General features: G+C 41.1%; 3 protein-coding genes and 1 long non-coding RNA gene across 4 annotated transcripts; all 4 read left to right on the top strand.

Moving 5' to 3' along the window:
- Window positions 1-727: 727 nt before the first annotated feature.
- LOC120290357 (caffeic acid 3-O-methyltransferase-like) lies at window positions 728-3,359 on the top strand. Its single transcript, XM_039306385.1, has 4 exons — window positions 728-1,219; window positions 1,621-1,931; window positions 2,085-2,149; window positions 2,872-3,359. The coding sequence occupies exons 1-4, from the start codon at window positions 822-824 to the stop codon at window positions 3,259-3,261; spliced, it is 1,164 nt and encodes a 387-aa protein (XP_039162319.1). The 5' UTR covers window positions 728-821; the 3' UTR covers window positions 3,262-3,359.
- A 6,767-nt stretch (window positions 3,360-10,126) lies between these two features.
- Window positions 10,127-10,510, top strand: LOC120290162. The gene is made up of 3 exons (XR_005548017.1): window positions 10,127-10,188; window positions 10,327-10,389; window positions 10,463-10,510. It is a non-coding gene; the product is annotated as an uncharacterized LOC120290162 (long non-coding RNA).
- Window positions 10,511-11,569: 1,059 nt separating this feature from the next.
- Window positions 11,570-11,956, top strand: LOC108958076 (beta-glucosidase 6-like). Its single transcript, XM_018869918.2, has 2 exons — window positions 11,570-11,680; window positions 11,782-11,956. The coding sequence occupies exons 1-2, from the start codon at window positions 11,574-11,576 to the stop codon at window positions 11,954-11,956; spliced, it is 282 nt and encodes a 93-aa protein (XP_018725463.2). The 5' UTR covers window positions 11,570-11,573.
- Window positions 11,957-12,172: 216 nt separating this feature from the next.
- On the top strand, window positions 12,173-12,811 carry LOC104435334 (protein argonaute 16-like). Its single transcript, XM_039306028.1, has 3 exons — window positions 12,173-12,278; window positions 12,378-12,508; window positions 12,663-12,811. Exons 1-3 carry the CDS (start codon window positions 12,213-12,215, stop codon window positions 12,748-12,750), a joined length of 285 nt encoding a protein of 94 aa, XP_039161962.1. The 5' UTR covers window positions 12,173-12,212; the 3' UTR covers window positions 12,751-12,811.
- Window positions 12,812-16,961: the final 4,150 nt, after the last annotated feature.

Here is a 16,961-nt window from a genome sequence, read left to right as displayed (position 1 = left end):
ATCACTCGTATTTATTCTCTAAATCTTCGGGTGCATCTTGTTTTATTGAAAACTTCATCATCAAGAATAATATTTTCCATGAAAATCATTTTTCATTTGTTTAATGATTTAGGGAAAACGGTTTCCTTCTTATTAGGATATAAAGTCGTTTTCACAAATCTAAACTTGTTGACAGCCTATTAAAAACATTTCTTGTAAATCGATCATTTATTAGTCGTTCAAAAATCGAAAACAATTTTTCATAAAAACATTATTTCTTCAAAGAATCGAACCCTTCTTTTCCACACCAGCTCCTACTGCATCCATTCAAAACACTGATCCATGTGAAGAGCCCCTGTCAGCCACCCTCGTAATCGAGAAAATATTGGGTGGTACAGGACCACTACGTCAGCGTGGTCCCAAACCACTCACGCGGCGCCACGTGTGAGGAGAGGGAGACAGAGAAGAGAAAGAGGAGAGAGAGCCTCAGAGAGATGGGACAGGGGCAGGTCCTTTGGTTCCCTCCCCTTACACGTGGCGCCGCGTGAGTGGTCCGGGACCCCACTGTCGTGCGGTCCCGGACCACCCAATATTTTCTCCCTCGTAATCTGTCCTAAGAGATCTACCCTGAATACCGAATCGGTTAGTGGTTGAGATTTGTTGAGACATTCGAGCTGGACACGGAAGATTCCTCTCCTCTGCCATTAACCTCCCAAGACTCATGAAGAACCCTATATAAAGGGCTGCTCCTCATGTTTACCAACCCATCCACCAACCAACTCTTCAATCCCTCATTTCTCAAACTCCACCTTTGATCTCTCAGCAACAGTGCAGAAGCCAACATGGATACTAGCGAGACCCAATCGATCACGACGCCTGCTGAGGATGAGGAGCTCGTGGCTGCCTTCGAGACGTGCATCCTCACGGCCGTCCCCATGGTGTTGAGGTCTGCCGTCGAGCTTGGGATCATTGACTTGCTAGCCCGGGAAGGCGGGGCCTCCGCCCAGCTCTCGCCGTCCCAGATCGCAGCCCACCTCGGGATCGCCAACCCGGACGCCCCACGCACCATCAACCGCATGCTTCGTCTCCTGGCGAGCTTCTCCTACTTGTCGTGCACTCTTCATGGCGATCAGAGTCTGTATGGCCTCGGGCCAAAGAGCAAGTACTTTGTAAGCAGTGAAGCCGGTTCTTTCGCGCCATTGCTGCGATTCCTCCAACATAAGACCCTCATCAACAGCTGGTTTGTGTTCATTCTTTCTTTCCGTCGAAGTTTTCAACTTGCTATAACTAAGCACGTATCACAAATTAAAAAACCACACTGATTACGTAACTCGAAGTTTTCTTCACTTCTTCATGATGAACTAAACGTGTTGAATTATCTACGAGAAAAGAGGACGGCAAGAGATACTTGCTGATTGCTGCATGAGCCTAAAATGCTTTGTTGGTGAAAGAGATGGCACAAAAAGATCATCAATCATGAATCATTTGGCGCCATAAGCGTCACAACCATGCTTCTTCATCTCGGTTCGCTTATCAGACAGTAGCTGCACCTCGACCATACTCATTTACAGCCCACACAATCTATCCTTTCAAAACAACCTCGCTTGCCAACTACAAATTTACACTTATATCATTGTGCAGGTATGGGTTGCAGGAAGCAGTTAAAAATGGAGGAGGCCTCTTCGAGAATGCAAACGGGACAAATATCTTCGAATACGCCGGGAAGGACCCGGCGCTCAATACGGTCTTCAACAACGGGATGGAATCCCCGACCCCGCTTTACATGAACAAGATCCTCGAGTCGTACCGTGGGTTTGAGGGCGCAAAGACGATTGCCGACCTAGGTGGCGGCGTCGGCCAGAACCTTCGGCTCATATTGGACAAGTTCCCAAATCTCAGGGGCATACTCTATGATCTGCCTCATGTGATCAAAGATGCACCTGCCCATCCTCGTAAAATCACTCTCTACACACATTTTTATTTTCGACTAAAGAGTGAATAAAATACTGATATTTGATGCTCTCCTTAAAAAAAGCATGCATATATGTATGTATGTATGTATGTATGTATGTATGTATGTATAATGCAATTTTTTTCTTGAACAGGTATGGAGCGTGTCGGAGGAGACCTGTTAAAGTCTGTTCCGAAAGCAGATATACTCTTCATGAAGGTTATCTTCAAATCTTCCCACCCTTGAAGTTTACTCATCCTATCTTTTAGCGTAGCCCTTCGGGAAATGATTGAGAAGATATCAAGGTCATATTTTCTTCATGCAAGTTTAGTGAAATTTCATGATCACAACTTAAATGTTAGAGAAATCTCACCTGCACGTTTTAGTATCTTGCTTAGGGTTTGGGTGATTTGATTGGGTTTTGGGGATTTTAGGTGGGCGCGAGAATTTTAGGATTTGGATATGAACAATTTTTAAAGGGGTAAGTGCATTGGACAGTGTAAAGTTATCTTCAAAGGTAAAATTTCATTTTGATATTTTGAAAAATATCATTTTCAAAGGAACATTTTTGCAATGAGGAGACATAGCGATTATTGATGTGACAATGTAAAGTTATCTTCAAAGGTAAAATTCATGCACTGATTGGATATTTTGAAAAATAGAAGTACGTGGATGCTCATTAGATGAAAAGTTTTATATGTTTTTGTTTTTTGTTTCTCTTTAAATGCCCCTAATACACAAACTCAGATTTCTTGTCAGGATCGGACCGTGATGATTATGTCATCGTTTACAATGCATTTATCTATTTCGTCTTGTGAGGTCAATAGTGCATTTTGACTGCGTTTGGTTCAAGTATTTGTAATGGGCTTTGAGTTCAATGTAAATGCTGAAAGCCCAAAGCTACTCTATGTTTAGGCTGTTATATTTTTGTTCTTGCGCAGTGGCTTTTCCATGGTCTACGAGACGATTTCTGCAAAATGCTACTCCAGAACTGTTACGAGGCGCTGCCACCAAATGGCAAGGTGGTCATCGTGGACCCGATCCTTCCCGAATACCCCGAGACAGACATAGTGTCGAGGAACTCGTTCACCTCCGACATGATCATGCTATACACGAGCCCTGGAGAAGACCGGACGAGGAAAGAGCTGGAGGTGCTCGCACTTTCGGCCGGATTTGACAAGCCAAGGATCGCGTGTCGAGCTTACAACATGTGGGTGATGGAGTTGCACAAAAGAAGTGATCTCTCTCGAGTCGCTCATGGCGGTCGTTCCCTAATTCTAGGATTTCTCTCGTGTGGAAAAGGGAAAGAATTAAAAAGGAGTGACCCGTAAAATAAAAGCCATCTTCTCATGAAGAAGAATGTAGCACCATCCTTCAGATTCAATAAAAGAGAGAGTGATGGTTCATGTCTCCACGAGGCGGTTCTTCATTTCCTTCTCATTTTCATCCATTGATTGGGGCATCATAACACGATACAACGACGAGAAAAGACTACAAGCGAAATTTGAACAGCAAATGATGCATCAGCGAATACATTAAAGGCTCAAATTGTCGAAAACATAGTCAAAGACAGACAGAGAAGCTACTTCCATTAAGATCTTGAAGGAAACCTAGGAAGAGAATACTCACTACCGGTGTTGCGTAGTTCCAAAGATTGCATAATTTACTCGTTCAATCTAAGATAGAGAAAATAGAGTTTCTATGCTTTGACAAGGATGGAGAATGGAAGAGCAAATGATCTTTGAATTAATTTTTTTTCGAATTGGATTATTTAACATCCGAAATTGTCTATCAGAGATATGGTAAAGCTGGTGAGTCGTGTAACGAAGCTTGGGGAAAGAATAATCGAGCACGGGTTGAAGCTTGGGGAAAGAAAAATAGAGCATGGGTTAAGGTAGACCAGTTAAATGGGTGGGTCGCGTCGGATTTGGGTCGGGTCATAAATGGTCCGACCCAAATTGACCCATTTATTGTAATGCAAATTTTTTGATCCATACCCGACCCATTTAATGAAACCTAAAAAAAATTATATATATATATATATACATTGCTAACATGGTTTTATACAACATAAATTTAATGGAAATTTTTTATTATTTATTATTTTTTAAAATTAAAATTTTAATTATTTTAATTATTTTTATTTTTTAAGAATATAATTTTTAATTTTCTTTTTCTTTTTCACTTTTCTCTTTTCTCCTTTCTTTTTCTTCTTCCTCTTCTTTGGCTGGCCGCTGGTCATAACTAGGGGTGAGCGTGGTTCCGGGTAGAACCGGGAACCGGAACCGAACTGGAGGAGGGTCCGGTTCGGTTCCCGGTTCTAAGGAGGCCGGTTCCGGTTCCCGGTTCCTTTTTTTGGGAACCGGCGGTTCTCGGTTCCAGTTAGGGCTAAAAGTAAAAACTAAAAAGCCCCAAATAGTCGAATTAGGTCTACAGAAATCAGAAACCCTAAAAGTTGTTCTCTCTCTTCCACACGACACTTTCACTTCGTTTCACGTTCACTCACAGACTCACGGTTCTCTCTCTTCGCTCGTCCGTGTTGGAGAAATCTTCTTGAAGTATTTTGAAGCTGACAAAACGTTTCCATCGGTCTAGTCGAAGGCTTGCGGACTACGCTATTTAAAGTCGAAGACCTCCGGACAGCCGACTTAAGACTCAAAGTCTATCCTCATTGACAGTCTCTAATCCGTTGAAGAAAGGCTATCCAGAACTGGATGTTTCGTCAAGGATTTAACCTTATCAACTGGAGAAGATCTCGTGGCTGGAAAAGACGTAAATGAATCCTTTGATTGATCGAGATTGACTCGATGATTGAAGATCCGGTGATTGCCTAAATATTATTGGAAGGTTCTACTTATGGAAACCGAGATCCCGATTGTATGGGCGAACAGATTGATAGGCTATCGACACGTTCCTTTAATAGCTTGAACATTCTTCTTAATTGATTCCGTCCAACGGGTAGATTGGAGGAATTCCTTTGGTAAGTGCCAACGGGTATGATGGCATAAAGGAGTATATAAGGAAGACTGTCTTAGTTGTTAAAAAAGTGCTCGATAGAAGAATTCCAAAGTCTGAAACTCCTTTTTGTTTAGACAATCACTTTGAGCGAATACTTGTATACAAAAGATAGTCTATATTTGTGAGAAACCTTGAGGAGGTGTGGTAGAACATCTACACTATGGAATCAAGGCAAAGCTGTGCTGTAACTTCTCTTTTGATCGTAGTGAAATCCAGCCGGTGGGCTGTCAGTGCGGAAGAGTGGACGTAGGCTTGGAATAAGCCGAACCACTATAAACCCTGTGTTCAATTTTCTCTTCCTTACTCTCTTTACTTTGATCGTACTTCATTTTCGCTAATCATAGTAAACTTTCTTTCTATCATTTGCAAAGAATCGCTTCCGTATCTCGATAAATTGTTTGTGCACCTATTCACCCCCCTTTAGGTGATTATACTAGCTATCACAGTCCGTTCTCCACCTCTGCTCGAGTCGACGCCACCGCCGGTCGCCCTCGACGCCACCGCCGTTAATCTCTGCTCGAGGGTTGAAGCCACCTCCGCTCGCCCTCGACAACACCGCGGCTGACCCCTGGGCCCTGGCTCACCATTTTCCCTTGACGCCACCGTTGCTCGCCCTCGACGCCACCGCTCGCTGATCCCTGCTCGAGGCCACCTCCTCTCGCCCTCGACGGCACCGGTCACCACCGCTGACCTCTGGCTCGCCGATCGCCCTCGACGCCACCGTCGCTCGCCCTCGACGCCACCGCTCGCTGACCCCTGCTCGAGGCCACCTCCTCTCGCCCTCGACGCCACCGCGCTAACCTCTGGCTCGCTGATCGCCCTCAACGCCACTGTCGCTCGCCGTCGACACCATCGTCACTCATCCTTGACGCCACCGCTTGCTGACCACTGCTCGATGCCACCTCCTCTCGCCCTCGACGCCACCGCCACTGACATCTGGCTCGCCGATCGCCCTCGACGCCACCGTCGCTTGCCCTCGACGTCACTCGCCTTCCATTCATATTTTGGGTTAACCTTTGCTTTTACTTTTCACTATATCCAGCTTTTTAAATCACTCTTCTGCTAAGAGGGCTCTTGGGTAGGTTAACTGTTACTTAACAACAAGAATAGTTGGAGTTGTACAAAAGAAAGTAAACTAGTGCAGCTCATTGTCCTGCTTTTTTCTGTCAATTATCCTTTTCTTTTCTTTTTAGGAAAAAAAGTTAGCTTAAATATCAGTCAACCAACACTGTCTTGATGATATAATAGGGCTATAAATGTTTGATGGAATGACAAAAAAAAATGAGTAAAATATGAGAAAGCAATGTGGTGAGCGAGGGTACATGTAGGATAACTGTAGCTGCTGGACATTGCTGAGAAATAAGAGAAAACATGATCAAACATGGGGCATAGACATCATTGTCTAAAGACGCAGCAAACTGAGATTTGGATGATGTGTGTTCTTTAGGGGATATCTCCAGTTCTCATTGTGACTTGCCGTAACTTTCTGGCAGTTAGGAAATTGAAGCTTTTCGATTAGAATAATCTACCACACATCATCCAAACGCAGATTTTATAATAGCTTTTTGACGAATGATGCGCTCATGGCATGACGTGGTTTCAGATTTCTTCTCCCTAACACATGCGAGACTCACTGATAAGGTTGTTGACTGAGTACTGCACAAATCCAATGAATGCTTGCTAAATCGTTTATTCTCTTATAGCGTTGTGTTCTCCTTTACTCTTAGTAGGACGGGAGGAAATTTCCTCCAACCAATCTTCTGATTAGTGAGCTATAAATATAGACGTGATCTATGTTTATATTTAGTTAATTTTGCATGTGAGTAATATTTTGTAACTTGTAACCCGCCAAATTAGCAGGTCGAATTTCTTGGGGCAAAAAATATTGGAAAATTTAAGCCTCTTTGACAATACGATGTTACTGTTATTGTATCTGTATTTATCATAGCGAAAATGAAGAAATATCAATTGGCTTTAGAAGTCAAAGCTAGTTTCTTATTTTACAAGTTGATGTCTGCTTATAAATTTATAATACAGTTGGATGATTTTAATTTGGCTGACGTCATTGTGATGGCGAAGTTAAATCTGTCCTGTTTTTTTCCTGATGTCTTGATGTTTGTGCTCTAGGTTCACATATTTGGCCTTAAATTCTCTTCCCTGCTGTCCCAGAGCAGCAGAGCTGTCATTGACTCAGTCAGGGGCTTTCTCGACACTGTCGGACCATCAAATTTCAACATCACTTGTAGATTTTAGTGAGACAGCTTTGCAATCTTTCTGGTTCAAAGGTAGGTGATGAAATAAAGACTGAAATTGGTCTACTTTCCCATGGTTCATGCTGTATTATGTTTCTATACACCATTGATATGCTGTATTTCAACATAATAGACTTAGTTTATGTATAAAACTGATGTATTATGTTTCTATACACCATTGATATGCTGTATTTCAACATAATAGACTTAGTTTATGTATAAAACTGATGTATTATGTTTCTATACACCATTGATATGCTGTATTTCAACATAATAGACTTAGTTTATGTATAAAAGTGCTGTATTATGTTTCTATACATCATTCATATGATGTATTTCAACATAATAGACTTAGTTTATGTATAAAAGTGTTGTATTATGTTTCTATACACCATTGGTATGCTGTATTATGCTGTGTTAACATTGTTATCAACTAAATTAATTATATTATGTTATTGTTGTGTAGTGCAAAGTTAATGAATCAAGATAACACATCAATGGAGGTGGAGGGACATGAGGAGATGAGTCCGATCACGGAATTGGAGTTTTCTGGCCATGAAAATGAAGAAGAGGCACCCCCTACCACGAGTGCCACAAGTAAGGCTGGTTGTCATCTTTCTCTTGATAAGAAATATACATCGGAATGCTGGAATCATTATACTAGAATTAATAATAAGGATGGAAAACCAAATCAAGTGAAATGCATTCATTGTGGGACCATGCTTAAGTATAATGTTGCTAACGGTACTTCTGCGATAAGGAAGCACTTGACCACATGCAGGAGGTTCCCCCGTAACGTAGATAAGAGACAGAAGTTCTTTGCACCACGTAATGTAGACGTGGCTGGCAAGTCAGGAGGAGATTCTACTACTAGTAGTGTCTTATTGACATGGGCGTTTAATCAAGAACATTGTAGGCGGATGCTTGCTCGATTCATCATCATTGATGAGCAACCTTTTTCCTTGTTTGAGCGAGTTGGATTTCGTGAATTTGTCGGTGAGTTACAACCTCTCTTCAAACATATATCACGTTTCACAATGGCCAAAGATTGCATGAAGTTGTACTTAGATGAAAAAACTTCTTTGAAGAATTATTTTCGACAGATTAATGCTAGGATCGCACTCACAACCGACATATGGAGTTCCATTCAAAATCTGAATTATTTGTGTCTCACTGCTCATTTTATTGATGAAAATTGGAAGTTGCATAAAAGAATTATCAATTTTGTGGTGATGCATAGTCATAGGGGTAGGGAGATTGGGAGAATGGTGGAAAAATGTATTGAAGAGTGGGGAATTGAAAAGAAGGTGTCCATAATCACTGTGGATAATGCTAGCTTGAATGATGTTGCAATTAACTATTTGAGGGATAAATTTTCTAAAGAAAAGTCGTCGATATTGGATGGTAGTGTTTTGCACATGAGATGCACAGCTCATATATTGAATTTAATTGTGAGAGATGGCTTGACTACAGTACGTGACTCTATTGTACGTATCCGGAATGTGGTTAGATATGTAAAGAGTTCTCCCGCAAGAGCCAATGCATTTCAGACTTGCATTAAGAGTGAAAAGATCACTTATAAGGGTTCAGTAGTTCTTGATGTTGCCACTAGATGGAATTCCACTTATCTAATGTTAGACACAGCTATAAAGTTCAGAAAAGCTTTCCAAAGAATGGAAGAAGACAATATATCTTTTGCAAGTGAGCTGAACCATGAAACTCCTATTGATGATGATTGGGAAAATGTTATTATTATTTCAGATTTTCTAAAAGTATTCTATGATGCCACCAATCGGATGTCAGGGAGTTCGTATGTTACTTCAAATGATTATTTTGAAGGAATAGCTTTTTTGTATAGATATTTGAAAGATGCAGTCAATGCTTCGGATCCTAGGCTTCAAGATATGGGTGTGAAAATGAAAGAAAAATTTGATAAATATTATGGAAGCTTGGATAAAGTGAATATGATGGTGTTGATTGCGGTTGTGTTAGATCCTAGGGCCAAGTTGAATTATGTGACATTCTTGTATGGACAAATCTATGATGATGAATTGAAAGTTAAAGAGATGCATTACAAGGTGAAGGATGCATTGGAGCGTTTGTATGAATTTTATAAGCAATCTTCTCTTATTTCAAGTGATCAAAATGTTGGTGGCCATAGTTCTGGTGCAAGTGGTAGTGCTTCCAATGTCGATTCGGGTGGTAGTGAAAGAATAAAGAAGTATGACGTCCAAGTTTGGAAAAAAATGTTTTTATACTCAAATGAACAAGGGTGTGATGACAACAAGTCCGAGCTTGATGAGTATCTTCAAGAAAAAAATGAAAAGGATCTTAATCTTGACCTTTTGATGTGGTGGAAGACTAATGGCTCAAAATATAAGATCCTTTCTTTGATGGCTCGAGATATTTTGTCCATTCCCGTATCTACCGTTGCTTCCGAGTCAACTTTTAGTACATCGGGTCGTGTGCTTGATGGCTTTCGAAGTTCTTTAACTCCCAAAGTAGTGGAAGCTTTGATTTGCACTTAAGATTGGTTGAGAGCCGTTCGTGTACCGATTGATGTTGAGGAGTGCATCGAGAATGCAGAAAAATTTGAGTTGGGTAAGTGACATTGATTATATCTTTATATATTGTAATTCTTTTTGTATATCTATAAGTGAATATTTTATCTAATCTCTCTTCTTCTATTTTTTTTAGATATGGATGTTGTTAATGCAGAGATTATGGCCGGTAAATAGAGTTTATCAGCTAAAGCGGAATGAATATATGTGGTAAGTCCATTAGACTTGTTTCTAAGTACAATCAAATGTTCATGCCTCATCTCAATTGTATTATCTAATGACGCCTACCCATTCCATAGGGAAACAGAACTGGACTTATCAGTTTCAAGTGAAGGATCAAATTGGAGAGTCTATGCTGCGTTCATGCGATATAACAATTAGCAATAGCTTTACTCAAGTTGAAGGCCGTGTTCTACCGGCTCCTAAGGTGCCACTGCTAGTTTCCCTTTTGCATTTTGTTAGCTGGATAAAAAAAGAAAAAAGAAAAAAAGAAATTTTGTTTGTTTGCAATGGACTTTTAGACAATCATCTGCAATAACACAAACTTCTGTGGCTTCCTTCCCAGCTAAACGTGGGCAATGGAGAGGATTTCTTCCCCCGCAATGGACGGTGGAGCTTTCAAAGTAAGGTTATTTGAATTATCTGCCACCAATTATTGTGTTCAATAAGTTTGTTTATGCTATCTTTTCACTCTTCTGCAGAAATTTGTTGAGCCAGCTAAGATACAGAAATGGGCTGTGGTGAACTTCTCTCTCGGTGTGACATGCGTGGGCTTATAAGAGACCTGACTAGATTAGCTGAAATGAAAGGACTTGTGAGTCTTATATCCTGTCTGCTGCAACATTTTCCTTGATGACTGATAGACACCTTTTTTATCCCCTGATTGCCTTGTTAATTGTGTTTCTTATATCTTGTCCGGTGTCAATTATAATGCAACATCTTCTGATAAGCTAATGAATAGTCCGTGACCATCAACGATGCAGCTCACCGAACAACCTTTTGACGTGTTTGAGGAAAGCCCCCAATTCAGAAGAGCCCCTCCTGCTGTTAGAGTGGATAAAATGTTTGAGGAGATACAGGCTAAACTACCCGGGGTGCCACTCTTCCTCAAAAGACTAAAGTATATCCTTATCAACCCCTGATGCGCGTTCCTAATTTGAACGTCAGCATGCCGAGTTACTAAGCTGTTTAGTTATCCTGTGCAGCAAAAGCAGCATGGCTCTATCACTGTGTGTAAGTAACCCTTCTTAGCATATCTGGAAGTTTTAGTTGTTTGGGTCTTCTCTTTTTTAATTTTGGTGGTGCTAAGTTATGTTTGCTACTATTTTCAGCTTTTAGAGATGGGATACTCAATCCAATTGGAGACAGGGTACGTTAGTTCCTAGCAGAGCAAGAAACTTTCGATTTGATTAAGGCAAAGATCATTTAGAATGAAGTGGGTCGTTCAAATGATAGCTTGTGATGTATTTTTAGCAATGCATGAATTTCTCTCCAGTTGTTTTTCTAACTAAAACTGTCATGCGGATGTTGATTTGCAGGCGAGTTCAATATGGTTGTACATAGTACCTCAGGGGCTCAGAAGTTTAATGAACTATATCAAGACAAAGTATGGGAACTTGCCTGTTATTATTACCGAAAATGGTAAGTCTGCCGAGCTTTAAAGAAAAAAGGCAACCAGCATACAGATGCTACATCTTTCTGTAATATCTTCACTGAAGTTGAAGGTCTTCTTAATCCAGTCATGACTTACTGAAGAAGAAAAGATGCTCAAATCTGTTGCCTTTGTCTGTTCTAACTTGGGTCTCTGCAGGTATGGACGACCCGAGCCCGCCGCTAATCAACATCAAAGAGGCTCTCAAGGATGAGAAGAGGATCAAGTATCACAATGACTATCTCACCAACTTGCTGGCCTCCATCAAGTGCGTTACGAATGTTCCGTGCGCTTTCTCTCTTTTTATCAGTCGAAACCGAGCTCTTTCTATGTCGTTCTTTCTAACATTTTGCTTTATAACCGAACCAGAGAAGACGGATGCAACGTGAAAGGGTACTTCGTGTGGTCTCTGTTGGATAACTGGGAGTGGGTGGCCGGATACACTTCGAGGTTCGGCCTTTACTTTGTGGATTACAATGACAAGCTAAAGAGGTACCCCAAAGACTCTGTTCAGTGGTTCAAGAACTTCCTAAAGTCTACTTAACCAATTAATGAAGATGAAGGAGGCGCCACAGTGGATACTAAAGTCAACAATTCTAATGAGTAATTCTTTTAGATCCTTTTTGTGTTGTGAGTTAACCAATTGATGATGATTTAACCTGTAGTGGTCCATTGCTCGATGATTATCAAACCATACATTTATACCCATACTTTCTTCCTGCAGCTTGGTGGCTTGAACTCTTTGTTGACGGTGGAGCGTTCTTCTATTCCTGTGGTTTCCAAGGTTCCCAGTTCCCACCATGATCCTTGGAATGGATGTGTCTCATGGCTCTCCTGGGCATTCTGATATTCCGTCCATTGCTGCGGTGATGTGCTAATTCAGCTCATGTAATTACTTGACATGTAGCTTGTAGCAGGGGCATAGTGGCTTATAAGATTCTCTGTCAATTACATCTCAAACGCAGGTGGTAAGCTCTCGCCAATGGCCACTAATTTCTCGTTACAGAGCAACTGTTCATACTCATTCCCCTAAAGTAGAAATGATAGACTCTCTGTTTAAAAAGGTGTCTGACAAAAAGGATCAACGTATCATAAGGTGAGCTTGTGTTGTCTACTATATTTATATGGGAGAGTGCTTCTACTTAATTTTGAATCATGTGCAAGATCGCATCTTATGACCACATGTGCATCTTCCAATAATTTGTTGCTTTATCCCATATGTCAAGCCTTCTTTTGGTTTCTGATTTCAGAGAGCTTCTCTTGGACTTTTATGTGAGTTCCGGCAAAAGGAAACCTGACCAGATTATCATATTCAGGTCTGTATCTTTAATGATGTGATGTCTTAAGTGTGCTTGATTTAATGCATTATCTATATTACCAATCCTCTTTTAAGAGGACTAGGAGCAATTGAATGCACTCTCCAGAGGGACGAGTGGTGGTGTCTTAGGCCTATGTAAAAGGCACATAAGGTAAAAGGCACATAAGGATATGCATGAGTGATTGTACTTTTGCTTTCACTTACTCAAGTTTGCTCACCCGAACATAAAAGGGACATAATGAGTGTGCTCTAGTATATTTTGGAAACTCTTCCTTCCCCATTTCTCATGAGAAATTTTCGATTTTATTCTCATCGATTGATGGGTAATATTTTGGATTAAAAGTTTTGAGTTGTTCATGAGTGTTTGCAGCAGGATGGCAGGAGTTAAGCTATTCTTCTTTTACTACTCGATTTTCTGCACTTGCCTATATTGCATAATGAAATGTGACTTTTCGCTGGATATGGTGAGTAAAGCCGAAAAAATGCCTTATGTTACCAAATTGATACTGTCAAGTGGCTTCTTTTGGTTGTCCTTTTGCAAAGTCAATCCCTAAAGGCCCTTGTTATTTCAAGAATGGAGTGGCCCTTGCTGGAGTCTTTCTGTACTAACGCCGTGAAGCGCATTAAGCCCAAGCCAAAGACTGCTTGAAGGACCACCAATGCAAATTTTGTCATTAGCTTGGATTAGGTGATCAATCCGTTCAATCTCAGTTGTACTCAAGAATATCTGGCAGGTCACGCAGGAACCAGATCTTCTGTTTGCCCACTGCACTCTTCTCTTCCTCATTCCATTATTCGTGATTTCATTGATCCAGGAAATGGCACTCAACCTAAAGTTTCTGCTCATATGGAAAAGCTTCATGAAGATTTGCAGGCAAGACATGAAAACCAGAGCGCTGCTTTTCCAAGAGTGGACTATCCTGATTCTAGGAAGCAGGGCTTTGTTGTTGTTCCAGAGCCTTCTCCTGAAATAGTTGTCCAACAGCATTTTATGCCAGCTCAAGCCTAGCCTAAATTGGAGGCCAAGGCTAGCAAGCCAGTTACTGCCGATTCTTGTCCTGTAGGAGGCGAACCTGCTCAGTCATCTGGATTCTGAACACCAGGTTCATGAATTTTCAAAAGAATATTCTCGATTTCCTGGTGTTGAATCTAGAGTAGACAATCTGGACTATTCTATTTCCATGGATCCTGTAAAGCCCATTGATAAGAGAATGGAAAATCTACTGATAAGGTCCCCTGAGATGCCGGCCATTGAGCATGGTAGGTTGCCAAGTGAAGAACAAAGAAAGGCAGAGATATTGAAGCAAAAGGTACAGAAAAATCTGAACTTCCTATATGTTTTCTCAGACTACTCAAGCCACAATTTCCGAGTCCTCTGCCCTTTCGGCACCTGAAGTTCCTTATTTGCGTGATATTCGACCGGTGGAATTCCAAAACATGTCTCAAGCACCTAATGTTGGTATCCCAAGATCAAATTCACAATCCAGGATAGTTGTCCAAGCAGAACCTGAAATTTTAATCATGATACTCATTTTCCTCCTCCAAAACCTACCAAAATTGCACTAAGAAAAGAAGGCCTTGGAGCTAAGGATTAATTCTTGGATAACCGTTCTGCAAAGGTCGAGGACTTGAATGCAGAACTACAGTTGGAGGATGGAGTCCAGCAACCATTCAATAATCTCGCAAACTATGTCAATTCAGAACATTTTCCATCTTCCAAAGGTTGTTCTTTATAGGACCAATATTCTATGCTTCTAAAGTTAGTTTTCTGTTTTTCCCCTTTATATATATATATATTTTTATAGTTGTTTAATTTCTCTTCTGAAGGTTCAGCAGAGGATCTCATCAAGCAAGATCTTCGAAATGTTGCTGAGGGTGTAGCTGCTTCTATTCTTCAGTCGGCTCTTCCTTCTAATCCTGATTTAATAGTTTATGAAGGAAATGAGTCCACTCATGAAGCATACCAGGATAAAAATGTGCAGCAAGAAGCTGACACTGAGGTGATTGAGCTCTTTTGTGTTCATAAAGTGTTTGTATACATGAGGTTGCTTTGTCCTTCAAGTGCATTCATTTTGATGATCATGTACATCTGACATTTTCATGTAGGATGCTAATTCTATAGTGGCAGAGAGGATGAATTTTGAGTTTCCAGTATCAGATGGCATTGGTCGCTTGCAAGTGAGAGATTTGCTTCACTATGATACATGTTTGGTTTTCCTGGGACTCAGCTCTTAATTTGCTTGGATTTCCATTCTGCAGATAATTAAGAACAGTGATCTTGAAGAGTTGTGAGAATTAGGTTCTGGCACTTATGGGACTGTTTATCAAGGAAAATGGAGGGGTACTGATGTAGCCATCAAAAGAATCAATGATATTGATAAGTGCTTTTCTGGGAAGCCCTCGAGCAAGAGCAAATAGTATGGATCTTCTTGCTTTTTGTTGTTTTTGATATTTAATAGTATTCTTTCTGAATCCTTGGCACTGTTGCTATGCTGAGGCAGAGATATGATTTATGGAATGAGGCAATCAACCTTGCTGACTTGCATCATCCAAATGTGGTGGCCTTTTACCTCCTCTTCATTCTCAGTGGAGGGATCATCCAGCCATTCCAATTTCCAGCAGAGGAGTGCTGACTTTGGCGAAAATCTTTGGGAACTTGAAGACACTTTATCAGAAGCTGCATCAAAGCATGAGCTATGAGTCTTTTGCTGATTTAAACAAGTTTTCCCAGGTATGCCACCTGCATAAAGTTAGTAGGATGGCAGGGAATGCACAATTTTTCCCAAGACACCATTTGATATAAACGTGCATGTGAACTTACCTTTATGATTTTATGAATTCTGTGTTCATTATAAGTAGATGAAGCTAAGTCTGGCTCTTATGCCTACAGTACAATTATGGCCATTTTCAGAGCACATTTCATCCATCATGTGCTCGAACTATTGGCTCTTATTACACTCATGAATGTAAAAACAGCTTGTTTATTACTTCTAAAATGCTATTTGCTGTTTGTGTTATATTATCTTCAATGAATGACAAGTTTGTTTATTATTGCTGCATTCATTTTCATTTTTTTAACTAAAAAAAAAAAAAAAAAGAACCTGTTGGAACCCGGAACCGACCCGGACCTCGTGACAGGGTAGGTTCCGGTTCTCGGTTTTGACGGGTAGGTTCCAGGTTCCAAAAAATGAGGAACCTGTACCCGAGGGTAGGTTCCAGGTTCCAAGCGGAACCTGTAAGGAACTGGGAACCGCTCACCCCTAGCCACAATGACAGCTGATGACCGGCCACAGGCGAGCTGGCTTGCCCAGCTCGTCGATGTCGGCAAGCTCAAGGCTCGCTAGATCGGTGAGGCTCGAGCCTCGCTGGACGTCGGGGAGGCCTCCGCCTCGCTAGATCCAGCGAGCTTGAGCTCACCCCTCGCCGAATATAGCAAGGCTCGAGCCTCACCTGACACCGGCAAGTTCGAGTCTAGCCTGATTGGCGAGGCCTGAGCCTTGCCGAATGTCAACGAGGCCTCCGCCTTGCTAGATCCGGCGAGCTCGAGCCTCGCCCAACACCGGCGAGCTCGAGGCTCACCAGATCAACGAGGCTCAAGCCTCACCCGACACCGGTGAGTTCGAGTCTCGCCCAATCGGTGAGGTGTCGGCCTCACTAGATCTAGCGAGCTCGAGGTTCACTTGGCCGGTCACCAGCCATCGCCGTGCCAACCACCGAAAGAAGGAAGAAGAAAGAAATAAAAAGGAAAGAAAAAGAAAAGATAATTAAAATAAAAAATAATTATAATTTCGATTTTTATAATATATATATATATATATATATATATATATATATATATTGTCAAGTTAAAGATGGAAGAGAGAGAGATTGTGTGGTTTGGGTTGAAAATGGGTTCTAAATCTAACCCATTTAAGATCGACTTAATATCCACATATCTTAAGTCTTTAATTGTTAAACCCATTTACTTAGTTCCTTCAAAAAACAAGTGACCCATTTATGATTTAAATGGGTCATATATGGGTCTATGACCCATTTTGCCACCTCTAGGTTAAGGCAAGAAACTTGTATCCGAAAACAAATATTGGTCTGCCAAAAGGGCTGTCGGGTGCTCCAATAGAGTGATGTTGGGAGATCTAATAAAAAGATATCATTCAAGAATAGGGAATAGCGTGTGACAGATAATTTACATCGAACAAAATCCTAGAAAGTTAGAAATCAAGGGGCAGCGAAA

Source organism: Eucalyptus grandis, chromosome 2 (genome assembly GCF_016545825.1).
Source record: "Eucalyptus grandis isolate ANBG69807.140 chromosome 2, ASM1654582v1, whole genome shotgun sequence".
In the NCBI taxonomy this organism is placed as follows: domain Eukaryota; kingdom Viridiplantae; phylum Streptophyta; class Magnoliopsida; order Myrtales; family Myrtaceae; genus Eucalyptus; species Eucalyptus grandis.
This window is presented reverse-complemented; position numbering and strand designations above follow the sequence as displayed.

Bases quoted from the DNA above. Each gene is read 5' to 3' on its own strand.
- LOC120290357 (XM_039306385.1), top strand. From the start codon at position 822: ATGGATACTAGCGAGACCCAATCGATCACGACGCCTGCTGAGGATGAG. The intron at 1,220-1,620 runs GTTTGTGTTCAT...ATCATTGTGCAG, and splicing joins AAGACCCTCATCAACAGCTG to GTATGGGTTGCAGGAAGCAG. The intron at 2,150-2,871 runs GTTATCTTCAAA...GTTCTTGCGCAG, and splicing joins CAGATATACTCTTCATGAAG to TGGCTTTTCCATGGTCTACG.
- LOC108958076 (XM_018869918.2), top strand. From the start codon at position 11,574: ATGGACGACCCGAGCCCGCCGCTAATCAACATCAAAGAGGCTCTCAAG. The intron at 11,681-11,781 runs GTGCGTTACGAA...TAACCGAACCAG, and splicing joins AACTTGCTGGCCTCCATCAA to AGAAGACGGATGCAACGTGA.
- LOC104435334 (XM_039306028.1), top strand. From the start codon at position 12,213: ATGATCCTTGGAATGGATGTGTCTCATGGCTCTCCTGGGCATTCTGAT. The intron at 12,279-12,377 runs GTGATGTGCTAA...TCTCAAACGCAG, and splicing joins ATATTCCGTCCATTGCTGCG to GTGGTAAGCTCTCGCCAATG. The intron at 12,509-12,662 runs GTGAGCTTGTGT...TTCTGATTTCAG, and splicing joins AAGGATCAACGTATCATAAG to AGAGCTTCTCTTGGACTTTT.